General features: G+C 39.2%; 1 protein-coding gene across 7 annotated transcripts in view; it reads left to right on the top strand.

Moving 5' to 3' along the window:
- SPIDR (scaffold protein involved in DNA repair) overlaps positions 1–27,110 on the top strand; it is a 177,691-nt gene that overhangs the window by 61,181 nt on the left and 89,400 nt on the right. For all 7 annotated transcript variants that reach the window (XM_053396217.1, XM_053396215.1, XM_053396216.1 and 4 more), the window contains 3 exons: positions 6,430–6,686; positions 10,249–10,343; positions 21,036–21,255. In XM_053396217.1, the coding sequence (XP_053252192.1) occupies positions 6,430–6,686; positions 10,249–10,343; positions 21,036–21,255 (572 nt within the window). The remainder of the gene's footprint in view (positions 1–6,429; positions 6,687–10,248; positions 10,344–21,035; positions 21,256–27,110) is intronic.

Below are 27,110 nucleotides of genomic sequence, written 5' to 3'. Positions count from 1 at the left end.
TATTTATTTAGCCTGGAGACCTCACATCTGAGGCCCTTTTATCTCTCTCAGTTCCTTTCTGCCGGTCTCTTTGATGGTCCTTAATGTTAAACCCCAAGTCTCGGAGGGGCTCCGGCCCAGCAGAATCCTTGTTGCTTCCAGCCAGTCTTCCATACTTAAAAGCAAAGCCTGTGGGGGGCTCCAACTCTTGTTTCAAATTTCTTACAGATCCAGATATCCCCAAGGCTCCAGCTTTCACCTTCCGCAGATTTGTAATCCTCAGGTCTTCAGATCTCCTCCAAGGGAGATCTCTCCATTTTCCAGGCTCCCATTCAGACCAGGCTTTCCACATCCAATTTTTATTGTCCTTTTTTATCATCATGTCAGGCCTCATATTGTAACTCTCCTTTAACTCCTGCACATCTCCTGCTTCTCCTTCATTTTCTTCAAAAACTGCACCTTGCTCCATCATTTCTGCACTTTCAGTTTCATTTATTTGTTCTGTTAAGCAGGCTTCCTGTTTCAAGTCCTTATCAGGCTCAAAACTGTTGTTTACTGACCAGTGTAGTAGTGATACCTTTGTAGACATAACATTGTATTCATCTTTCAAGTTTCCCAAGAGAACGAGTGCTCTGTCCAATTCTGCTTGGATTTTACATACTCCAGTCATTTTTGTAATGTAGTATCCCTATTACCCCTCTAGGGGGATTTTAGTTCCTTAATGTTCCTTTCAGCTCAAAACCAAAAGTCCAGTTATTTTGTATCAGCCCTCGTTGTTTTCAACAAAGTTGTACCAAATGAACCAACAAAAACAGCAGAAACAATGTTCTCTTTTTCCAGCTGGCAACTAGCTGACTAGCAGCTCTCTTGACAGCTGTCAAAATCTTCCATGCAACAGACTTTCTCTTGGGGCGTTCCCGGGTCTCGGGGGGGGGGGTGAAATTCCAATCCCCAGATTCTTTTTATCCTCCAGTAAATCCTTATAGTGTCAAAACCGTGAAATCAAGATCTTTTCACTAAAAAACAGGTTCCTCGACCTTAGTTGCCCAGTCCTTTGCTTTAAATTGTTTACAAAGGGGGGGGGTGACTTCCTTTTTAGCCCCTTCCCGCTCGTTCCAGATCCAAAATTAAAATTTTTTAACGTTCCAATCTCCGTATTACTCACGGGTTTATATTTTAGAGTCCAGTCGGTCTTGAAAGAAGTTGGCGCTCTCTGTCAATGGCTTGCGGCTTCACTCCGTAGGCGAGGGAGTACTCTCAGCACCACGCCTCACCCTGCCTCCGTTCCGAAGCCTTTAAAAAGGCTCCGTCGCGGATTGGGGGGGCGCAAATGGTGCCCGCCGAGTCTCTGTGTTCACAGGCATCCGCGCCTGTGATTTTAAGGGTCTCCGCTTCGCCGCAGCGGCCAGACCCAGACGCTACGGAGCCGATTCCCTCCGGAGCTCGGAGGGAATCCGCCATTAAACAATGGCGCCAACCCGGAAGTCCTCCTGAAGGTCCCATGTTCAGGGCTTTTCATCTCCAAGTAGGGCTGCAGGAAAACTCAAGAACTACGCCACAAGTTGTTTCAATGCTTTCCTGTGTTTTAAAAGATGTGACCAATGTAATAGTGTTACAATCTCAAAAAACAAACACAAAAAAACACAAAAAGCAAACAAACTGTAACATGGATACATGTTTTCTCTAAAGTATGAATCAGTTTCCACACTGTCCACTGCAATATTCATGAAGAGCTTGGGCAAGTGTCAAATCTATGGCAATGTTTATTGAAATCTGTGGAAAAGGGTTTTTCTGGCCAATGACTAATATAACATGCAGAAATACATTGATGGGCTTCCACAAACAAATGCCTCCAAAGCAAGACCTTGTGCGTGTGACTTTACTACGCATTCACAAATTTCAGGACAGCATCAAAGTTAATGTCATGGCCAAAGGAACGTACACTTTGCTGTGGCAACACCCTAAAGATTTGTGCCTTTTCAATGCAACATTTATCATTTGCTGGGAAGACAAGTGTCACAGAAGTCTCTTTTTAAGAAGAGGATTTCATACTAATGAGTATCATATTGCATCACCTGGCTAACAGATTTTATTTTTTATTTCCCAGTCTCAATCTCAAAAATAACAAAGGTGGTCAGTTGACACCTGTATTTCAGAGGCTGCGTCTGCTTCTGCAATTTATTTCAGCATAATCACGTTTCCCTTAGAGACATTATTCCATTTTGGTGGTGGTTATTTTAAATTATGTCAAAATTCATTTACACTTTGTTTTCAGGACTGTTCCCTGAGGCAAGGCAAGAGACCTTCAGCTCTTGAGCTGAATTTTTATATCCCTAGGTCAGGATTGGGGAACTTCCAGATCCTGGGCTAGCCTTGGCCTACCAAACTTCACCATTTGGCCCATGAGGCCATTCTGAGCAAGCCACAACCACCTACCCTGTACCTGAGGTCATATGGTGCTCTGATGGTGTTTCCTGCTTGGCAGGGGGTTGGACTCGATGGCCCTTGTGGTCTCTTCCAACTCTATGATTCTATGAGGTCATACAAGTAAGGGCAGGGCTTGACTGAAAGGGTGGGGCTTGCTCAAAGTTGCTCTGTGCAGCTCCCAAAGCACCCAGCAAACAGCTGATTGTTAGGAGCCTTTGAGGCGCTGCACAAAGCAGGAACCCAGCACTAAACAGAATTGCTCCCCTTTCACATTAGCTGATACAAAGGGAGAGTATTCTTGCTGAGTTTGAGCATACCAGAGAGCCCTCTTGCAAAAGCCTTTGGGAGTCACACCTCCCTGTTTAAGATGGCAGTGAGATTGGATTCAAAAGGGAATCCTAAAGGCTTCCCCTTTCTCTTTTAAACCTGATCTCACTTTGATGAGAGCAAAAGGGATTTTAGACATCACCTTTAGCCTGTGATGCAGATCCCAATAAGGACCTGGCTCACAGAGCTGTAAAGCTTCCTCAGCTATACTGTAGCCCGGGCACCCCCAAACTCGGCCCTCCAGCTGTTTTGGGACTACAGCTCCCATCATCCCTAGCTAACAGGACCAGTGTTCAGGGATGATGGGAGTTGTAGTCCCAAAACAGCTGGAGGGCCGAGTTTGGGGGTGCCTGCTGTAGACTAACCCACCTATTCAGTTTTGCTAGAGAGAGCCAATCAGGATGAAAATTAACCCTACAAAGGTATCTGATTCAAAATATATTAACACATAATTGTACTGTATTATCTTTCTTCTAAAAGCAGTAACATATGTCCACTGCCACCCTGACTTTTCTTTCAGGCAAGGGCAGACACCTGTCTCTTTTCTGTAAAACTTTATGATGCCCTACACTGATGGCTTGGGTGGCAATCCTGTGGCAAGATCTGCTGGAATGAGCATCTTAAGTTCCATTGGATTTCCATCAGCATTAAACCCCAACCCTGGCTCAGCCAAAGATGCAGTGGTATAACTTGTTCAGCTCAGCTCAGCGGGGTCTTAACTAGCTGAGAGGCTGGATCTCAAGCCTGTTCACCTCAGCCACTTAACAAAGCGACCTGATGTGGAACTCTTATTTTAAAGTCTTGTTTTCTCTCTGCCAGGCTTAGGCAGGGCAACAGCAGCAATCCTACTGCAAAACACAGTTTGGATCTTGTGTAAATTTACTCTGGTTTAACTTACACCAGCTTTCTTTATGCCAGTTTCTTGTGCATAGGATTATTAAATTAGCAGGGGATTAATAATAATAATAATAATAATAATAATAATAATAATAATAATAATATTTTTTACTATTTATACCCTGCCCTTCTGGCTGGGTTTTCCTAGCCACCCTGGGTGACTTCCAACAAAAGATTAAAATATGTTAATATGACAGTTCTAAAAGAAGGTTTAAATGACACACATAACAGCACATTTATGCTATGCAGGTTTAACTATTGTTGTATTATGTTGGTCACAATAAATGTATGTAAAACACATTTTAGACCATATCACATTATCTTAATGCTAAGAACCTCAAACAAGAAAATAAAGTTCAAATATATGAATTTTTATTTCCAGTTGTCAAGGGGGTGGGGAAGAGTATATGTTTTTGTCACTAATGTAACATCTTCAACCAGTGTAAGTTTTCTTGTCCTAAGGCCAAGCTCATCTGATTTTGTATATCAATCTGAGTGGAAAAGTAGACACTGCCTTTTTTTCTTTGGGGGGGAGGTTCAGAAAATATCCTTCAAAGAGACAGATTGTAAAGGAAAAGTCTTTTAAATAAAAAATGTAGAATTCTGAAGAGAAAATGAAAAAATGAGGGAAGTAATGTGAAATATTATATACATAGAATGATAGAAAGAGGGAACTAGGAGGCTGTTTCATAAGCTGTTATTGCCTTCCCCATTTTGGAGATGGGAAGTGAAGTACAACTGGCTCCTCCTGTACTGTTGAACTTAAAAAGACCCTAGAACATTTAGAGGGGAATTTAAACATCAGTGTTAACAGCATAATATTGGGAAGGCGAACAGGCTGAATTACAAAACCTTGCTCACTTCATATGCTTTCATGTGTCAAAAATGTCACTTCAAGTCTACTTAGAACTTGGCAAGTACTTACTACTGATTAAAAGTGATTTAGAAAGAAATGTGAGAAGCTAAACAAACTTTTGATTTGGCACAGGTAGCATGTTGAAATACCAGATTAACTCAAAACGTTGTGTGCAATACGGAAAACTAAGTAGGTGCAAACATAAACTTAAATTATTGGGAAAGGTTTATATTGGCTTTTCTGAGTGTGTACTAATGGAAGAAATAAAATACATTTTCAAGTATAAATATTTGGCATGCACTGCAAGTATTTAACGTAGACAATAAAGCACTATGGGGACACTGTCAATGCAAGTAATAGACAAAGACAGCGAACAAAGGGAGATACTTTTTTGCTGCTAATTTTTACTTAAAGCAGTGCTGGAAGTACAGTGGTACCTCGGTTTACGAACTTAATCCATTCCGGAAGTCCATTCTTAAACTGAAACCTTTCTTAAAACGAGGTGCGCTTTCCCTAATAAGGCCTCCCGCCACCAGTGCCCTTCCACCATTTGGATTCCATTCTTGGACAGAGGTAAAGTTTGCAAACCGGGACACTGCTTCTGGTTTTGCGGAGTTCGTAAACTGAATCGTTCGTAAACAGGGCTGTTCTTAAACCGAGGTACCTCTGTATTATGTGCCAAACCCTTCTCTCAATTCTGCATGTATATACTTGTTCATCCACACTGTAAAGGCTAAATTGAGCAAATCTAAATCTGTTTTTCCTTCCAAATATCCTATTGAGCACATTATGTTTGTTCAGAATGTGTAATTGTAGAGATATATGTTCTTGGCTGAAATCTGTTACTGTATTTTGTTTGTTGATAGAGATAGGAAGGAGATAGGATAAGAAGTGTATAAAGTTAAGCAAAAGAGCAGAAAGCTGTGAGGGAGGGGCCCGTTCTCATATGACCCCAATCCGGAGATCCATGTATATGTAGGTCAGGCATGCACAAATTTGAACTCTTCATTGGAATGAATGTGGAACTGCATGTGCTCATTGCAAGTGTGCAGGTGCAAGTTTTTAGAATATAAACTTTCTGATTTAAATTAATAAAGGGGAAGAACCAAGCTACATGTTACACAGACATAGCTTTAGCCTTCTTTTTGGCACAAACAGCCATCTCATTAGAGGGCATTCAGGAGTTCATTCAAAACTAAGCTTAGGGTGCCTAGGGTCAGAGCAGTTTAGAGTGGGGAAAGGGTTGTGCATCCCTTTAGTGTCTGCTTTTTTGCATTCCCAATTGCTCCCTTCTGAACTGTAATTTAGCCCTCATGTTGTTCAGATTTTCTCTTGTTTTGAACTTCTTTCATATTGTGCAGAACGTTGTGTGTGCCAAAGTATAGACCGCATATATTTGTTACATGTGTAATTTATTAAGTACCTTCATAAATAAGCTCTTTTTGGAGAAGCCTGTTAGCATGAGAGGCTCTTGGGCATAACTTGATTTTCTCTACTTTGAAATTATGGGGGGAAATGGGAATTGTGAGTGTTTCCCAATGGGGTTGCACACTCGTTAAAAGCAGGTTCACAGTTTAGGGGTACAAAATGCTGTACATTACCTTTAAAACACTAAATGGCTTGTGACCCGCTCTTCCCAAGTGAATTTGCCTATCCATTGTGATGGTGAGGGTGTGGCACCCATAACGTGGAACTCCCTGCTTTGAAAGCTTCATTTGGCTCCTTCTTTACCAGTGTTCTGCCAATGACTAAAAAAAAATTGCTTTCTGAGAAGCTTTTGATTTATCACATGCATACATCTATACTGTTATGACTTTCTGAATATATTGGACAAATTACTAGTACTGCTTGCCAAAGCAATACATTTTTGTGTTCCTATTAATTGATGTGACATTTGGTTTGCTTATCTTCTAATTATTGAATTATATATTTCTTTTATGCAGACAATTTCTTTAGAAATTTCAGAATATTCATCAGACAGTGAAAGTCTGGAAAAATGCCAAGCAGAAACTAAAGCTGCTGATTTAGAATTCCATAAAAAGCCCGAGTTCAATTTTGGAGCAGGGATTGAAACAGATACAGGAAGGTCAGCAAGTGACTGGTTAAAATCTGCTCAGATGCTTCTACAGACACCAGAGAAAAAGAGAGACAAGAACATGAAGACTCCAGAAGATTCTGCAAAGAAAAGAAAATTTCTGAGGTATATATGTTTTGTTTTGTTTTTCATTGTAGCATTCTGGTAATAATAACAAGAGTAGTTTCAACATGAGCAAAATCTAAGAGTTTTAACATTCAAAGGCTTTTTGAAAGGGTTGGCCATTTTAAATCATCAATCATGCCATTTTAAGTCACTGTAAGTCATGAGTTAGTTCATTTTTAGCTCTCTAGTGATATATGTATACAGTTTTTCAAAGCATTCACACAGTCACTGCAGCAAATCATCTTATGATGAGTTTACTACAATAACCACCATCTTAACATTTCCTTCTGCAGTGCTGATTCAAATATTTCTATCTTGCACAACTGTGTCATATCTGTTTTTCATATCAATAATTACTTATCTGAATTTTGAACACAATGTTTGTAGTTCATTTGAAAGTGCTAAGTTCCATTCACATTGTGTGCCACAATTATATTGTTTGGAAGTGTGGGTGGGGCTGTTGTCACTGGGTAAGTTTGAAGTAAAATTAGTAATAATGCACCACACCATCACATTAATATTTTCATAGATGTGAGTCATATATTTGAACAAATTACCGTAGATAATGATGATCAATTTTATAGCATTTTTTCCCCTGTAAAGTTACTCACATTTTAGTAGCGCTGGTCTTAGCTTTTCTCCACATTGTAATATTTGTGAAAGAAAACAAAACAAAACTTTCATATTGTTATATAAACACGCTTTCTGCTGTTGAATAGTTAAACACTAATATCTGACCGATTTAATAGACTTAACCTTATCAAAGTTGTAGAAATACAGAATGTTCTAAAATACCACACAGTAAAACAAAGTCTTTTTCCTGTGAGATGAGCCATAACTTTGAAAGTAAAATGCATTCTACAGGAAAAGAGAGCACTGAAATTAAATGGGTTTTTAGTTGAATGGCACAAGTGCGTATCTGTTAATTGAATAAGTTAACATTCTACCAGTCTCATAGATGCCCTTCTTTTTCTTCCTATTCCAGTCAGTTCATTTTGTGAGCCCCTTCATAGCATATCTCTCAATGCTGTAAGCGACTCAGTGGTAGAACATCTGCTTTGCATGCAAAAGGCTCTAGGTTCAGTCCCTGGCATCTCCAGATGGGATGAGATAAATGCTTACCTGAAACCCTGGAGAGCCACAGCTAAATGGAGTAATGCTCAGAGTGTGTATTAGGCCACAGCCTATGCTTATGAGAGGGCAAAGTAAGAAATGGCTCTGCAAACCTCTTTTGAGATGAAATTAAGAGGTAGATAAATGTCAGAAACTTCACTGTGCTCTACACAACACATTGTGCAGATATAGCACCGTAGTTTGGTGATTGAGTGCATCTGGTATGTTCCGACTCTCTTCCCTCTCCCACCTATAGTTGGCATCAAACCAGGCTTCAAATCTGCTTTTAACTGTGGTTTCCAGCTTCAGTTGGTACTGTGGTTAGAATCATTTCTCTACCAACTATGGTTGCCTCCAAAACGGAAAGGGGGGTATAGAATGCTTGTACGAAAGGTGAGGAGGGACAAGTGCTTGATAACATGATGCAGCATTGCCTCTGTAGCAGGCCTACATGACATTAAATGCAAACTGCTCTGAACCCGAAAGTTCCATCTTATTTTAAGCTTCAAACAAATGATTCATATTCCAGCTTTAGTTGACCAAGCTTCTATGCGGTAGACTACTCCAAAATGTTAATAGACTGAATGTGAAAATAAATAACTCCTCCACTTCATGAGTTGCATTCAGTTTTGTTTTTCAATACACAATTAAAGATGTGCAAACACACATAACAGTTGAAGCACTTCAGCTATTTACCATACGTTTTATCTATCCCTGTTTCCATTTTCTGTATCTATATTTGTCCTTAGTCCATTTGTTCAATCCCTATCCTCTCTGCATTTACTGTTTCAGTTTCCCCAGTAAGAGCAATTCTCGCTGTTATTGCTGATGGAACAGGAGGTGTTTGTGCATACACATTCATGCACAAGTGGGCACATACACTGACTTTAGAAGAGCCAGACATACTCTTCAGGAAGTGGTATATTGAAAAATTGCATGTTTCTCATAAGAAGAGCCCTGCTTGTTCAGACCAAATGCCTGTTTAGTTCAGCATTCTATTCGTATGAGAAGCCCCTGAGTAGGACATGCTCACAGTAGCACTCTCTCTTCTTATGTGAAAGAATTAACAGGCTGAGCTCATCTGTTACTCTCATTGTTGCTGTGATTGTCTCATTTTTTTATTGCTGTTGTGATCAGATTTGTCTTCAATGGAAACTAAGAAGACTGTCAAAGGTTTGAATGCAAGACTGAATATAGGGTCATTTGAGCCTGCATGCTGTCCTTGCATTCATGGGCAGTGAGCTTTTTTGATGCAATTAATTTTAAGAGTTTTGCCATTGTACACAAAAAGAAAAGAGCTAGGTAGCAGAGAGACAATGGCATTTATGCAGTATTTGCATATTTTCTTCTTTTTTCAATTCTCTCAATTTACTTTTTGTCCGGCAAATAATTAGTTAAGAGATCCCAAGTGATTATAAAATACTCTGGACTCCTTGAGCTTTTTATTACTACCAAAGTACAAATCAATCATTTACCTTTATTTGCTTCTCAATTCTTGTGACTTTAGCTGTTTTCTTGAAAGCACAATTGGTAAAATTAGGATATTGGCTTTTAAAAATTACAGGATTCACGTTCCAAATAAATTACCAAGTAGCTCAGTTCAGCTAGAACTCTATAGGTACTATTTTGTTATTATATTGTGATTTTGTATACCGCTTAGAGAGTTTTTAAAGTAATAAACAGTTTAGAAATACTAAAAAAATTATAACACTGGGTCCTAGGAGATTGGGCCTTGTTATGTTCTCCATCCTACCTTCACAACAAATTTAACCTCACAAAGAGGGGGATCCTAAGAGAGCTCACCTGAGTAGTTAAAGATAATTCACTGCATAATTCAGCCATTTACCTGACAGTCATTAGCAAAAAGGTAACTTCAGATAAAATGATATTTGTTTTTAACATAGGCTGTTTTTGATCTGAATTGTAGATAGGTTGCTACAATATTACCTTCAGTTTATTTGCTTTGCTTGCCACTTCCCCTTGTGAACACTGAACTGTTTCTGCCGTGGACAATTTTCAGACCACTGAAAGTACATACTTGACCCAGCTTATGATATGAATCATGAGGTCAAGTATGTGTGAGTATTTTGGGATGCGTTCCTTGCCAGTGGTCACACATCTTCCAGTAATCTGCTCTAGGCTAATGGTCAAAAGTGCACTCAGTTGTGGCTGAAATTACACTCTTCAGCAGAAGAGCCGCTTTGACCCAAGGAGTGCTCTTGTGCCCCTTTCAGAATTGCTCTGGTTTTTATTCCTGGAAAAACTGTGTATGAAAACAACTTATACTAAATGTAGATTATATAATATGCTGATGTGCTTTACAAATATATGCAAGTGTTGATTTATAGCACCCCTTTGGCTCTAAATGAGGCATCATGTCTGTTCCTTGGTACTTTGGGGAACAAAGGTAAAATATTGGTATAACTGAATAATTCTTCATTCTCCGTAGGGGCGGGCTTGCAGAGAGACTAAACAGACTCCAGAACCGAAAGAGGGCCGCCATTAGCTTTTGGAAGCATCAATGTATTTCTGATGATCACATTGGTAAGAAACATTTGATTACTATGAAAACTACTTGGGGCAGAGTGTACTGCTTTTGCTTTTGTTTTCAATGAAGACACATCCTTATATTAGTGATGTTAAGTTGGACAGCCTGTATTATTAATACAGTTGTACTTCTAAAATATATGCTGCCTATGTTTTTGAGCAGTTCTCTGTGCACCACTCCCAGGCTGTACCCCTGTACTTGCTAATACTACTTAGGATCTTCACTGCAAACAGGAAGAAGTTTGCAACAGCAATAGGGTGTCCTGATTGCAGTTGTGCTACAAAAACCTATTTGATATTTTCATAGTTCTTACCTCAAACTAAAGATTTCACTCTGTGACTGTGATACTATTAAGGCATTGATCAATTAATGCTAAAAGTCATTTAACACTAATGAGACACAAAACAACTATATTGTCTTAGAAGTAGACAACCTGTTCTGTATTGTGGCTATATCAGAAAAATACACAAGAAGGCTGAGGACTGTTGCTACTTAGTGGCAGGTTTTGTTGGCACCTGTCTGTCTTGGGAGACAGTGGAATAGTGCACCTTTGGGAGTGAAATCAAACTGTGCCCATCATTTAATTCTGTTGTTCTTAATGAAGTACGTTGTGCAAAGAAATACTTAAAAGGCAGGGCCTCATTTTTTATTTTAAGCTTAACAGCCATTCCATTAGACCAGGGGTCGGCAAAGTTTTTGTGGCTTGGGCCGGTTCACGGTCGCGCAGACGCCACAGTGGGCCGGAGTGCGCGCGCATGCACACATGCGCAAACACAATTTCCGGCACTCCTTCCAGCACAGAGGAAGCGTGTGCAGCTTCCCATTGGCTGCAGGAGCCAATGGGAAGCCAGCCAGCATCACAGAAGACAGTTCCCACTCTTTCCGCGCCGGTTTAGTGTGGTGCACGGGAGCCAACCGAGCGGGCAGCGGGGGTCCATGGGCCAGTTGAACGACCCCCATAGGCCGCTTGTGGCCCATAGGCCTTAGGTTGCTGACCCCTGCATTAGGCTGTAAGAGAGGAGAGATGCAGGGATACCATCAGCAAGAAGCCAGGCTCCTCTCTCTCTGAACTGCTACCTGATGGCAGCTTTTACATCTGACTGCAGCAGAGGACGGAACAAATGGAGTGAGGGCCACTCCATCAACATAGTCAAGAGATCAGCAACTTCTGACACCTCCTCTCCTTAAGCTTTTCCATTGCATCTGGTCTTTAGAAGAACTTGCAATTAATAACTTGTTCCTGAGTTTGCTTGTTTCCTTCTCCCCCCTAATACGTTTTTCTTTTTAAGGGCAGGAACTATATTTTTAAGGGTAAGCTAAAGGGCAGGAACTATCTGTGTTTAGTGATTTACAGACCAGCCTAGGAGCCATTTTTGGCTTGAAGAGCAGAGTAATTTTTAATTTTTAACAAATATATATATATGCAGCTGTAGCAAATTTGACAGCTGAAGAGGCTAACCACTTTGAAAAGTGAACTTTGATTTGGTTCTTCAAGCATGGTAGCTGTTGCACTAAAACTTTTTCTAAGTTTGACTGCACATTTCATTGCTTGCGCATGCATTTAGCTTCTTTTTATTGTGGGGTTTAACATATGTTAAAAGAAAGCTGTATTAGATAGCTGACCAATATATATCCACAGTGGCTGATAAGAGAAGTGGAATGTAGAAAAAAGTAGTGTCCTGCTGTGATACATTAAAGCAAATTATTATAAAAGTATCTTTACTGGAAATCTAGCAGCAATTCATCTGCTGTCTTGCTGCCATTTGAGGTTTTATTTGTTTTGTTTCCCTATTAATATTTCTTAAAATACAGCGGCTCACAGGATTTTTTGGGATATCTGTACTTTTCTTGCTTCTGTGTTGTTGCTCAAGGCAAACATGCAAGAGACAGATGAGCTCAGAGATCAATGAGATGAGATTGGATCATCTTAACTTTTGGAGTCTTGTTAAATCCCTTTAGAAACTCTATAACATACAGTCACATAGACCATAAGGTCAGTGATGAAAGAGAAGCGACTACTTTTCTGATGTAGGTAAATCCTAGGTTCTGGCTTTATTTTCGTCCCAGAATGAGTTATCTGGTATAGGATTTATATATTTCCCCTTGAAGTGCAAATAGGAGCTGGGAGAGTGTCATGGGGGCGGGGAGCATAAAGAAAGTGTGTAACCCTGCTTCCACCAGTGCTTCAGCTTCAACTGTAGTTGGGAGCCCATGCAACTCAATTAAACTTAAACAAAAACCTACTGGAGGTCCAACCATGCATTTCCAGATGTCACATGTAGTTGCTTCCACAAATACGTTTGGTTAACAGACCTGTTTGCAGAGGAAGGGGACTGGTATTGATGGGGTTCAGACCTCAATGTTAATTAGTTTGTTGCCTTGAGTTTCTTAGTATGCTGCTGTATCTGGACTATCAGCTGGTGGCAATGCCTACAAACACTTCCCACCCCCTCCCCCCTTTACTTTATTCTTTCCCTCACATCTGGATATAGCAACCATTTAGTTGCTACTAGTCTTCAATGATTTGATTCTTGAAATGTCTGTGGGCAAAGCCTTGAGCATGATTGGAAGATTCAGCTGTCCCATACCTGACATCATGTGTAGGGCATATAGAGATGCAGCTGGACCACCTGTGTGATTCAGTTTCTCATGGGGAACCTGATCACACAGCTGCTGTAAGTCCTACTGAAATGAACTTTGCAAGCCCTGTGCTCAGAGCTTGAGATGAGATGAGCACATGGCTTCCAAATTGCTTCAGGAAGGCCTTTGACAGGTGGGTTGTCCTACCCACCCATCAAAGTTAACCTGTGGGGTGGGGACAGATAGGAATCTGGACTTCTGGGCCAAAATTCTTCCACACTTCCAAGTTATCCATTCTTTCTCATTCCCATTAATCACTAGCCATTGAGATTTAAGTTCAAAAGGCTTTTAGGCTGCATACTTCTTGCTGAAATATACCAATGGAGGTGCTAAGGCACATTCCTAGAGCCAAACTAGATGTTACACGCAAATATATGTAACAGAGTCCTAATTTATTTATATTAATAAGCAACCTGGGGCAGGAAGGGGCACTTAACCCTTAACTTTCTGGGGGTTTCCATGTTCATAATTTCGCTAGCTACTTGCCTGTCTGTAAGTTGCAGTTGGGGATGTTGGGAAGCTAGAAAACAGCCAATAGTTAAAAGATTAAAATCTTCCATCTTCCCCACTCATTCAGCACTTGCCTGTTTAAGCTTTTGAGCCTCCTGAGATTGTTTTTCTTCACAGGGAAATTTAAAGTTGAGTCTTCATTGTGCTCCTAGTTCCAACTTTAAATTGTGCATATTCATTGTTTGAAACTAATAAGGTGACTAGGCAATCTCCCTGCATCATGGCTATTCCTCCTGCTGTAAAGGTTCTGTCCCACTCATCTATGGTTCAACGATACAGTATCAGTCCACATTGGGCTGGCACTCTTAGCAGGAACGTTTGTGTGAACAGTTTTTTGTGGCATTTTTCATCCTCCTAAGTGTTTCAGCTTTACTTCTTTGGCACTGTATTTGATGGTTTTCTTGTTGACAATTGTAATGAATGCTAGAAATTGTTGTTTTAGACCCACAGGGGAATGGCAAGTGGCCAATGTTCTCTTTGTGTCCTCCTATCACCTCATATTTTATGGTGTTGGAAACAAAGCACAGAAATAAAAGCTTCTATTTTTCTTTTTAACATAGGAGTTCTTAGGGAAAGCAGAGAGAAGAAAGTAAGAGCATGTCAGTTAAAAAAAGAAGTTTGACTACGTTTTAGTTCCAAGCAGGATTAAGTGTTCATTGTTGTTCGCCTACATATTCCTATCCAAAGTGTTGCTTGGGTAAAAGTAAACATTTTCAAATATAAGATTTTATGATTAGGCATAAAGTAGCACTTACAGGAGTTTGTACAGTGTGTGTAAAGTTAACAACTCCCCTCTCTTTGGCTTGAGTCATTGGTTTTTATGTTCAAAAGCTTCCCTTGCCAGATGCCTTCTGGCTGAGTTGGGTACACCTGTGCTCAAGTATGTGGAACTGTCTTCAACAGAAAACAAGAACAATGGAAGAATGACGTTACGTAATTGACGTGCTTTGCAGACTTAACAGAATTATACTTGTGGAAACAACCCATCCTAAGTGTTCAGTATGGAAAAGTTCCCCAAAGAAACCCTTCTAGATCTTTGAAAATCTGCAGGGAAGCAGACTTGACAGCTTGGAAAGGCAACAACTTTCAAAAGGAGTATGGCTTTAAATAGCACTGTGGGCTTCTTTTAACAACAGTCAACATTATGATCATGCATTGGGGACAGTCAGACCAGTTGATTTCTAGTCTGTGCCAGTTTTGCAAATGTTTATTCATAAGTCGGTTTCAATATGAAAATTTAAACACATAAGTATTATTTTATTACAAAATCTGTATTTAAATACAGATTTAATCTCAATTATATATTTAAATATGTGGTTTATTTTAATGTTCATATTTCTAAACTAGTTTTATCCTAAAATACACATGTTACTGATGTTAACTATTTTTTTGAAATGAATCCTATATCACAAAAATTCAAAGAAGGGCTTGCAAAGTTCATTTCAGTAGGACTTCGCTTAACTAGTTCACTTAAAAATGCAGACCAAACAAAATTCTTCTCCATCCCTAACTTGCATGTCTTGCCCACTGCATAATATTTTAAAACACATTTATTGTGAATGTTTATTAACAGTTGTTATCCTATGAAGTAAGAATGACTAAGAAAATGTAACTTCTCTGATTGTGAACGTCTTACCTGGTTAGGGATTAGAACAGAGTCTCCCATTTTCAGTGGCACTACACTATCCATTGCATGATTTTGTCCCCCATGTTGATATTCCATGTATTGGTGTGTTTGTGTAATCAGTATAAACACAGTATTTAGAGCCCTGTTTGTACATCCAGTTGTCACACCATAATTCTTCTTTTGTTTGAGGTTTAGAGTTTAGAGCCAAGAGGTTAGAATTTTGAATCATTGGCTGTGGATTTCATATTATAGGTGGCATGTGTAAACATTTGTGTTTGTTAATATGTCTGACTCAAGGTTAATTAGATGGATTAGAAACAAAGGATTTATGCAATAGATCTGGAGGAGATAAACTCCAATTGTTTAAAAGGCAGATATGTTTTCATGATTGAAAAAAATCCACTTCAATTTCCACATAATTGACAGTGTGTTGACAACTTGAACAGGTAAACTAGTAAGACTCCAGTTTCAAACCAAAAGGTTTTGCGTAGACGTGTATTCATATGGTTACGGAACTCAGATCTGTAGTATGGCAAAAGAGTTTACATAATGATATTGCTTGCATAGCTCTGGTTACTCAGACTCCAGGCACCATACAGAAGAAATGTTTGCTGTTTTCTTTTTATGTACATAGAGAAAGTGGGGATTAAAGAGATCAAGTCACTTGCACAAGAGCAGGCAACAAACTAATGGCACAGCCAAACCTAAAACTCCACCTTCATGAGTCCACGGTGCAGGCCTGTAATGACCCAGTCTTAACATGTGGAAGGCTCAGGGTGTCTTTAGAGGGCAAGGTAGACTGACCCTCCGAAGTGCCTGCCAAGCCTGGAAGCCAAGAAGTTGTCACTACCATATCATCAGATTGAGTCATTGCAGACTGAAGAACAGTTCAGATCCTCTACAGATATCAGTTGATTTTTAAAATATCTAGCTACTGCAACAGGGATACCCAACATTGCCTCAAACCAGCCCTGGATCTTTCTCTCTGTCCTGACCTCCAGGCACAGCAAGCCAACCGAATCCAGATCTCACTCATGTGGCAGTGTCACAAGGACCAGTATTAATCTCCGCAACGGGGCCAAAGCACTTCTCTGGTTACAAGCTTTAGCTGCACATTAAGTATAATTGTGTGGGTGAGAGAAGAAAATTGGGGTCATCACTTGCCAGTGGGTGGAGCACAGTCATGTAACAGAACTTGTAGTACTATAAGTTCAGCAAGTATGAAACAGCAGTTTCTTATGAAATATTCTCTGTTTTTATTCGCTTCCAAATCTTAGTTGTGATTTATGCACTGCATCCTCCACTTAGCCATTTGTTGCCAAATCCTTTGTAGATAGATAGATAGTTAGATAGATAGATAGATTTGACAGTTGCTTAATCTGTGGACCTGATCTCTGGGCAATTTTTTAATGCCTCTACCATTTCATTAGTGTCTTAACAATAACAGCTTCTCATAGGAAACAGTCTAGAAATACAGGACCTCACTGCTGCAGTAATTTGGCAATAGTGTTCCCCACCCCAGGTCAAAAATAGAAACAAAGACAAATGTTCACTTCCTGCATTAGGAGGGAAGAAATGAACTTTCCAGTGCTATCACCATATTAGAGATAGATGACAGGAATCTGAAAGAAATTGTGTGAATAGTGTGATGAGGGGGAAGGTCCAAGACTAAGAGAGGGTGTGGACAATGCTGTATAGTACTCTAGTTTTGCTATTATATTACATCTTATAGATAGCAAAGTAACTTAAGACAGCCCTGTAAAGTGCTGGTTATGACCTATAAAGCCCTAAATGGCTCAGCTCCATCTGAAAGACCGTATTCCTTCATACAAACCTACCTGGGTTTTGAAATCTTCAGGAAAGGTCCTTCTCTTGGTCCTGCCACCCTCACAGGCACGATTGGTGGGCACACAGGAAAGGGCCTTCTCAGGGGCTGCTCCCAGAGCTACCTCCCTAGAGACAGTAGACTGGCTCCATCCTTTTTGTCCTTCCACCAGCAGGTGAAGACCTTGTTCCAACAGACTTTGGGGAATTGAATGCTTTTAATAAAAGAGCTGTTGCCATGCTATTTTTATTGTAATTATTTGTATATTTTAAAAGGCTATTATACCCATATAAAGTTTTAATTCTATTAATGTTCCCCCCCTTAATTATTTTCTCTATATTTTAGTGATTCTTTAGTGATTTAGTGATATTTTAGTCTGGGGAAAAGGCAGGGTATAAATAAATGTATTATAATAATATTCCCATAATGCAGATTAAGGAGAGAAGCTAAGAGAGTCTGACTTATGGCAACCCTAGGAGCATAGGAAGCTACTTTATAGTGGGTCAAAGTCTGTCTAACCCAGTAAAGTCTGCTTTGACTAGCAGTGTCTTTCTAGGGTCTTCGGGTCTTTCTCATCAGCTGCTGGAGATGCAAGAGGTTGAACCTGTCCATCTGTATTCACAGCTTGTGTCCTATCTCTGTGCCATGGTGATCTTGTACCACTTCAACACTCTAAAATGGAAATTGTGGTTAAAATAAATTGTGTGTCGCTGCAAGGGAGACTTGGGGGGGAATAGTGGCTTTTCAGATAGTGCAGGACTCCAACTCCCATCAGCTCTACCCATCAGAGCCACTGTTCAAGGGATGATGGAAGTTGTAGTCCAGAAGCATCGGGAGAAACTCAAGTTTTTGACTCCTGTTCTATATTCCCCATTCCCAAATCCTTGTGCCCTGGACATAAATTTGTGTATGCTAATATCTATAGATATTCAGATGCTAGGTGGCTGGAGTCTAACTGGTACTGCATTTTGGCTTGTGACCAACTACTCTATAAGCAAAGTAGTAAAATAATAAGTTTTGTGTTTTAAAAAAAAGAAGCACAGGGGTGGGGGAAAGAGAAACTTGAGGACCTTTGTCGACTTCTAACAATGCTCATACACTCAACTGATGAGAAAAGATGTAATTTTCAATTGCTTGAATTAGTAACATATCTTTACATATGTACCGTATTTTTCGCTCCATTGGACGCAGTTTTTCCCCTCCAAAAATTGAGGGGAAATATGTGTGCGTCCTGTGGAGTGAATGCAGGCTTGTGCCATAGCTGCACGCAACCCCTCCGGCAGGGAGAGGCTGCAAGGGGCTATGGCTTCTTTAGCTCCACGCAGCCTCTCCCAGCAGGGAAGATTGCACGGGGCTAAAGAGGAAGCCAAAACAGCCAGCGCAATCCATCCCGCTGGCTGCCTTGGCTTGTGCCATAGCCGCACGCAACCCCTCCAGCAGGGAGAGGTTGTGTGCAGCCTGTACACTGCTCTTTGGGGCTGGGGGGGGAAAGATTTTTTTATTGATTTCCCCATCTAAAAACTAGGTGCGCCCTATGGTCCGGTGCACCCTATGGTGCGAAAAATACGGTATTTGAAACGCCTTGCTGAAAGCTTTAAGGTGGTTCAAACTTTAAGGTGGTATGATTAGGAAGGCCTTCAGTCCCAAGTACCTTTGTGCAGGGCATAGAACTAGAGTTGCAGTAGTCGGTCTAACTTTGATCATTCAAAGTTTGTTATCTACTCCATTGTAAATCAAACCAGGACTCAGATAGCATATCTGTATTCAGGAAGTGAATGATGTATGTACTGGTACAATTAAGACGTCACAAATTGTATCACTTTATTCCAGTTTCTCTTTGATATCTACCCACTTACTCAGTGTGCTAGAACAAGAGTCATGTGATTTCTTCTTTAAACAAGGATCAGCGTCTGAGGCACAAGGAGATCCAGCAGCCTGTGTACCTCTTAGTGCAGTTTGGGTAACTTGTGGCCCTCCAGATGACATTGGACTTTGACTCACATTAGTCCTAGTTATCATGGCCAATAGCCAGGGATGATAGGAGTTGTTAGTCCTACAACATCTGGAAGGTCACAGGTTCCCTACTCCTGTCTTAATATAATGAATTACTGAAAAAAAGACCTTGAACTTTATGTGCATTTAAAGCAAGAATAACTGGCAGTGTTTTTTGATTGAGTTAAGTTTGCTGACTTCAGCCTGAGTTCAGGAACATGTTGGAAAATGCTTAGATGTTTAAGTTTGGTTCAGGGGCATTACTGGGGGGAAATTATATTCTTGCTTTCTTGGGGAAATATTTTGGCCCCTTAGTATAATTTATTTTATGAGTCTGAACTTTCTAAGAAAAGCATAGTAGTCTTATTTTAAAACAATTTGAAATTGTCAAAGCAAATAGTATCTGCTTTTTTCTGAGCGTATTTTTGAGATGTTACACTTTGACTAAAGGGCTGTACATTGGAGTTGGCATCCCTAAATTATTGTACCGAGTGGACTTTAAAAAGTTGTATCTAATAATTCCAGCTGTCCTGTACTCATCTGCCATGAAACTAATGAAGCTTAAGCTTCAGCGTCCCCAGAAAAGAATTTAGTCTGCATTGTTTAAGAATTTTGGGTCTAGTAGATCCAATTTGATTTGCACAACTCAATTTTTAAATTATCTTTGTGTGTGTATATATTTCAACATTCCCAAAGTTTGAGAGCCAGTAGCACAGATGTAAAGGTGTGGTGATCTGGAACAACTCCATTGAAGAAGCTAACAGTGGCTACTTAGACCTTGTTTCTGATTGTGAAAGGACCCCCATAACAGTTCAAGCTTCATTCAAAAATGAAGACCTACATTCAAAAATGTAGGTCTGCGACACTCTGCAGTAGTAAATTTCTGGTTTTCTGATTATCTGTAGATTCTCTCTCCACCACCACCCTGCCGCCCTAATTTTCATGGAGTGCCTAATTTTCATGAAGTGATATCCTTTCTTTCTCTACTTCAGTACTGTATTTGAAAACAAATGAGAGCAAAAAGACCATAAAAGTAATACAAGCTTGTCATATGAATGTCATGTAAGACCTAATTGAAATGGCAGCTGCATGCACTACACTTAAGTATTACTAGAACATAACTCCTTTGATGTGGTGCTTTAAACCCCTTCTTGGTTGTACTTTCTAGCTGCTCAGAAACCCTGGTACGCTATACTTAAGCATCTTTTCTGATACTTCAATATTTCAAGTGTCAAGTGTTTTTTCTCTAGCTACGCAGCTTTTAATGTATGTCCAAATTCATAGATTTGCTGCACACTGAAGCTATTGCCTGTTGTTGTTTGCATATTTAAGCAACAAATTTGTAGCTCACTATTAACATATACATTGCTAAAAATTTATGTGGCATGTCCTTACTCATTTTAAGCAATACTTTTTTTAAGCAAATCTTTATTCTGTTTTGTAAACCTCTGGGATGACTGAGGATAACTTAAGTTCCCCAAAACCTTTAGGTAACCCACTTTTTGTCAAGTGCAATATTATTTGCTGTTTGCTTGCAGAGCAATATCTTTCAGATAGGAGCATAGGAAGCTTCCCTATAGGAAACCAGACTATTAGCCTATGTAGCCCAAGCATCTCTGGTAGAGATCCTTCTTGCCATCTGCTACCTGACCATGTGCTATCAGTGAGCTATGGTTCATATGGACTCAGATATAAGTTCAGTTTGCCTTGTGTATTTATTTAATGTTGCACAGTACTGAAATATTAGTTAAAGTTGTCTTGGTAAATATTAATAGATTGTTTTTACAGATACAGTTAAATAAGATGGAATGCTTTTTATGTACTGAATACCTATACCAGAGGTGGGGAAATTGTGGACCTCCATTTGATGGACTCCAACTCCCATCAGCTCCAGCCAGCAGAGCCAATGGTCAGGGGTGGTGGGAGTTGTAACATCTGACCTACACAACTATGAAGAAAGTGCAACTAAGCTCATTATCTAAAGACCTACTTGCACACATAGATGTCTGTAGAAGAAGTAGGGCTGTGTCCTCGTGTGTGTATTCTGCATCCCATGGAGTACTTATCCTAGCTGCTTTATTGCTTAATTTCCAGGTGTTAAATCTGGCGTACTAGCTGTGAAGATTGAAGAAATGCACGAAGAATGCTCTCTCTGCATAGCCGTCTGCCATCAGTTGGGACAAATTTGTGCTGGCAGTTCTTCCATAGAAAAAATTGCCGTCGTTGAGCCTAGGCTTAAAGTTCTTTTTGCAAAAGAAACAGCAGCTCACCTCAAGCTAGCTCTGCAGGATGTCTTATATATCCATCCTCCTTGGTAAGTATTTTTATTTTTAATTATTTATTAAAATATTCACAATCTGTTCTTGGCATGCTCGTGTATTTCCATAAATGTATTTATTTCACCTTATTGGGCCAGGCTGCATTTCAAGGTGTATGTAATGATATATCTGTGAAAAATACTTTAAATTCAAATGTGTGAAGCATAATGAAATGAGACACTGTAATGGTCTTTCAAGTGATGAACAAGAAGTTTTGGTTCTTTCCTAGCGGACATCAACCCTTTACCTGTCTGATGGGGAATGCATTGTACCTTGTTGAGTTCTCCAGCTACTATTGTGGAGGGAGAGCACCAAGCAAGAACAAATCAGATAAATGCTGCTATACTTCTGGAAGTTGTATATCTTTAGTTTCTCTATTTATCACATTGATAAACACAAGCTCCTTGGATCAATCATTCATCAGTCAGACCAGGACCAACAAGGGATATTGTTCCTGCAGAACCCTTTGATAGAATGTATGCATTTAAAAAGTTATAGATATTCAAGCAGACAATGTGGACCAAAACCCCCCCAAACAAATCCCTACCATCAAAAAGAGAGTTAGTTGTCTTTTAAATTCTTCCTTTGAAGTTTTTGCAAAAGCAGAAAGAGTAGAGCTCTGATAAGGAAAAGAAGCTCAGCCACCCCACAATAAAATTTAACAAAATTCAAAGTCACTGACTGCAAGAACACTGCTGGAAGAAAGATTTAATTATACAATCTGTTGATGATTACTCCTTCAAAGACTTTAGAGTTGGAGATTATAAACTAGAGAGAGAGAGAGAGAGAGAGAGAGAGAGAGAGAGAGAGAGAGAAATGTTGCAACCTTGGCTAGCTTGTATCCAATATAATAATTCCCAATACAGTATATCTTGAGATTCTGCGGCCTACATCTTAAAACTATCAGTTTCTTAAAGGCATTGCCATCGGCTAGTATCTTAAACAACTTAAACTTTTCTTATTCTTCTATATTATTGTACTAAGTGTTTGATAATAAAATCTTCATAAATGCAATGCTTTTAATGTGGACTTGGGCTCTTCAGAATGACTTTCTTCCTCTTTTAAACTATTCCCTAGGCAATGATGAGGATACTAATTTGTATCTTTATTTTTTTTAATGGATAGCTTTTGTTTGTCATTTTTTGAGCTTTTCGCACACACTTTCAGTGTGGATTTCGAATGCCAGTGGTGTTACTGTGGCTTGACTTGGTGTGTTTTTTGTTTTGTTTTTTGGCATTATGATATCTTGTGCCATGTGGAGCTGCAGAATTGATATGGCAAGATGGGGGAGGAGTGTCAAGGTACACATAATACATGTGAAGCTTAGGAATAGTGGAGTGTGGGATGATGGTGCTGAGTAAATTAATCTGCCTTAAACAATGGTTGTGCAGTCATGTGCATCCAGTGTACATAAGAAATGAATGTGGAATAATGCAAATCTTACAGATCTGAAGTATCCATCAGTGTACTTCCAATTTAAGACCTAGCTACAACCTAAATAGAACAAAATGTCAGCCACAATCACCTAATACACTGAGCCTGCAAAAGCAAGAGAGGCCATATTGATCTTTTGGCTCATTATTATGACAATGCATCTATATCTGTTTTGGCAATACTTATCCTCTGTGGGTGTTAAACATTTAAGAGAATGGGTGTGATTAAGAAGTAAAGTGGTTCTGTAATCTGCTTACAGCAAAATAGGTAAGATCAGAGGTGAATGCACCAGCAAACAAATATTTGCTAATACTTCATGTTAGCTTTTTTAGTATATGGCAGGATCATACAATTAGTAAATACATTTGAAATATAGTAGTAGCAACTTCAATATACGTTTGCCCATTATTTATATGCAAAAATATTATACTTTTAAAAATCTAATTGTTGTCAAAGGATAAGTTTGTAAAAGTCAACTTTTGCCTTGAAGGGAGGAATATTTATTTTATTTTCTGTTCCTCTGACAAATGTGTGAACTGAGTCATGCATTATGAACATACCTGTTTTAAAATGAGTTGTCATGTCTAAGATTTTTTAAAAAAACGGGGGGGGGGAGAGATTGAAAATATTCTAGTGATCCATAAAGAAGAATATTCTAGACTTGGAAATCTCTAACTCATATGAAAGAGGAAATTCCAAAGATACTACAGTGACAGAAATTGCTATTGGGCTTTTGTCTACTGACGTCAATAAAGGATAGCAGACAGTTTTGTTAAAGTCAGTAAAAATGTATAGTAGGAATTAACTCTGGGATAGATGCAGAACTTTAAATTATATATGACTCTTTTTAAGAGTATTCCCATGTGTGTTTAATCCCATTATAAATTCCACATTTTGTTTAAAGATGAAGTGGTAAAACTGAAATCTGGCCTGTTAGAAGATAATAATTTTGCTTTTGACAGTTTTGGATAGAAAGCACACTAAAATATTTTCAAATGGCTTAGCCAAGTTAATGGGCCCCTGCCAGCAATGAATGACCTGTCTGCTACCTGAAACAGTTATTCATGGGGGGGGGATCATGTCTAATTATCAGTCTTAATGTAACTACTAAAAACAAATCTTATCACAATAAGATTTTAAGGATTAATCGACAGTGTTGCAGAGATAGGTGCGAATTTTTAGTAACAAGAATACAAAGCTGAAAATGAATGAACTGCAGCTAAAATATTATATTCATTTTTCACATGGTCTAGTCCTTCCCCTGTCCCTCCCCTAATATTCTTAAGAGGGTCTCTTCTCCAGTCTTCAGAGAGTAGCTGGAAGTGGGGAGGCAGAAAAAGGTCGTCCTTTCCTTCCACTTTGCAGTTTTAATTGCACCTAGACATTCCATTATTGAGCCCACAACCTAGGTTTCATATCTCCATTTCTAACACTGATAGTGATTATTCTGGGTGGTCTGCAAGGAAACAGATGAAGGTCAGAACAGTCTTCAAGAGGTAGACGGTGTCAGACTTGGCAGTGGGCCCTCCTGAAGCCCTGGGGCAATACTCTCCTGTAACACCAGGACTGATGGGATGTTGCAACAAGGAAAAGATATTGTTCAGGTGTATCCTTAGAATGAGAACTGATGGCTTTGGTCAGGTTCAGGTGCAGCTGATCAGCATGTTTTGTGTTACAAAAGAATACTCGCCCACAAAAGTCTGATTTCCAGTGTCCTTGACGTATTTTCCCTTTTCTTAAATCAAACTTGTATTACTTTGAAATATTTGCCTTAAGCATCTTTCTGCAGTTCAGTTTCTTTCTTCCCCCTAGCGCTCTGCAATCCATTCTGTATAGTGATTGGTGAATGGAAGGACTTCCTTTGATCAGGGTTTGACTGAATGTTCTTTTGCTTTATTCCAGTTCCATGATTCTCAATCCTATTCCGTTTTTATTACTTTTTCTGGCGGACCGGATTTAGAAGGCCTTAGTTTGCCTACCCATGGAGTATTCTATACCACTCCAGCGTGTCCAAGATAGAGAGTTCAGTATGGCACTGTGCAAATGAAGGGGCAGCATTAGTTCTAATTTGATTCTATAGAATAGAGTAAGCAGGCTGCAGATTGGAATGCAAATGGTTTGGGGAAGTGCCTCTTCCCCAGACAGTGGGGTCTTCATGGACAAGTGGAAAAGGTAGCCCCCAGTGTTTATCCCAGGTGTACCCTTTTACGTTTTCTTTGTAAAATGCTGTCATTCACTCTTCTAAGGGAAAGTGAAATGCTGTACTAGGTGATAGCTTTATTTTAGGGGCAAAACCGGTCTACCACACATGAGGCTGATTGAATCAGATTTCATTGACGGTCCAGTGGAAATACATGCACACTGCCTACGGAATCACTTCAGAGTAGCATTTTCCTTCCACGCACATCCCAACTGGTATAATATCAGGCACTTTGCTTGTATCCAGGATGAATGTCATGTGGATGTGCTCTCTTTTTTGGTCAGGTATGAAAGATAGGTAGTTTAAGAAAGGGGAGCCCATTTGAAGTGCATGGTATTCCAAGCACAGCAGGGTTCCAACACAAGGTCTGATTGCTGTTAATCCTGGAAATGTCATATTTCTGAGCCATTCATACCTTAAGGTTATTTTTTCCATTTCCTATTTTTATGATTCTATATTTTGTAATGAATATTGAGGTAGTGCTGCTATTTAATGTGACTGAAGTATTTAATCTCTATTTGATGTTGCCCTCCATACAGGGAAACTCTGAAAACAAGACAAAATATAACAAATGAGCAATTAATAACAAAATAAAGCATTGAGTGCAGAGAGAATACCAACCTGATTTAAGCCACATACTACTTTCTTTAGCTGTTGTGTAAGCTACAACATATGATTAGTTAAAAGGTTTATAGTTTGTTTAACAATGTAATAAATTATGGTAACAAATCTAACATCAGAATTCTATTATAACATAGTCTTAGAAGTGCACGTGTTTTTGTTTTTGGTTGCAAAAATACCATTTACCAAATAAATTTGATGACAGTTTTAAGTAAAAGTTGAAAGTTTCCAATAAAGTGTCATAAATGGAATGGCACACTTTCAGGTGAACACTTCTAACAGGGCGTGCTTGTTTTAAAAGTTCACAACCATGTCATTTGCAAACGTCTTTATTCTCATTAATTATGTTTCAGGTCTGTTAGTGTATCAGCATGGCTAGTAATTCTTTATATGTTAGGTTTGGGGTTCCAAGTGCTTACCCATGGTCCGTGTTTCCTTTGCAGCAAGATGTCCTTATGATATATGGTTTATTTACACATATATACAATCTGACAGAGGGGTTCACAGCATTAACACCCCAATAAGGTATTGATTCTTTCATAGCCACAGCCTTGCATTCCAGTAAAAATCAGGCATGGCTCTGACTCTGCCTTCCCAGCCTGCTGCCTTGCTTCCAGCTTGCATGCACACACAACTCCAGTCTCAACACTGCACTTTGTCTTTCAAACTACCAGCAAGTATACAAATTCATCCTTTATGTGAACATTATGAGAGCTTGCTGCTAGTCAATACATTGTAAAATATTTTGCTCACTGACAACTAAGTTAAAATTATGTCATGGCATGTTGCTAAATTATGTTTTCTCAGTTTAAGTGTATATGTTCCTGGGAATCTCTGAATTTACAGTTTCATGCCAAATGTTCCCTTTAGTGATTTAAAAGGAATCAAATCTCTTACCGAATTTGGGCAGGGAAACTTGGATGTGACTGCATGACCACAAATCCCTGGAATGGGACTCAGGAGAGTCATGGGATTTTGAGGCATCTTTTTGAACAACCTTCTTCCCTGTAGTATACACATGGAAAAATTTGTTATGATGAATTGTTTAGCATAACTCCACATCCCTTTGCAACCCCTCCTTCCTGGATATTAACTTTTTTGGCCTTGTGAAAAGTTGTTGTTCTCAGTAACTAAAACTGTTGTAGTAGACAGCACCCAATTTTATATACATATATAGTGGCAGAGTATATATTTTGCTGAAAATCTGCTCAAATGAAAATTTGTCTCTTTTGGAGTCTAATCTTGCTACATTGTATGAATGTGGCATAAATAAATAATGTGGTGTTTGTTTTTTGAAAAACAAAAGATGTTAAAAGGTTTGTGTTACTTATTTCAAATCCAGAATACACCCCCAAAACCATGTATGGTTTATAATCGAACTGTGTTTATATAAAAGATATAATGTCATAATTAAGATAACCCAGGAAACATCCGGAATCATTTCAAATCATGTTTTAGGTGAGGGTTTCCCAAACTTGAGTCTCAAATTGTTTTTGGACTACAATTCCCATCAACCCTAGCTAGCAGGACCAGTGGTAAGGGATGATGGGAATTGGAGAAGATCCAAGTTTGAGAAACCTTGTTTTATGTTATTTA

Source organism: Podarcis raffonei, chromosome 7 (assembly GCF_027172205.1).
Source record: "Podarcis raffonei isolate rPodRaf1 chromosome 7, rPodRaf1.pri, whole genome shotgun sequence".
NCBI classification, from domain to species: Eukaryota; Metazoa; Chordata; class Lepidosauria; order Squamata; family Lacertidae; genus Podarcis; species Podarcis raffonei.
This window is presented reverse-complemented; position numbering and strand designations above follow the sequence as displayed.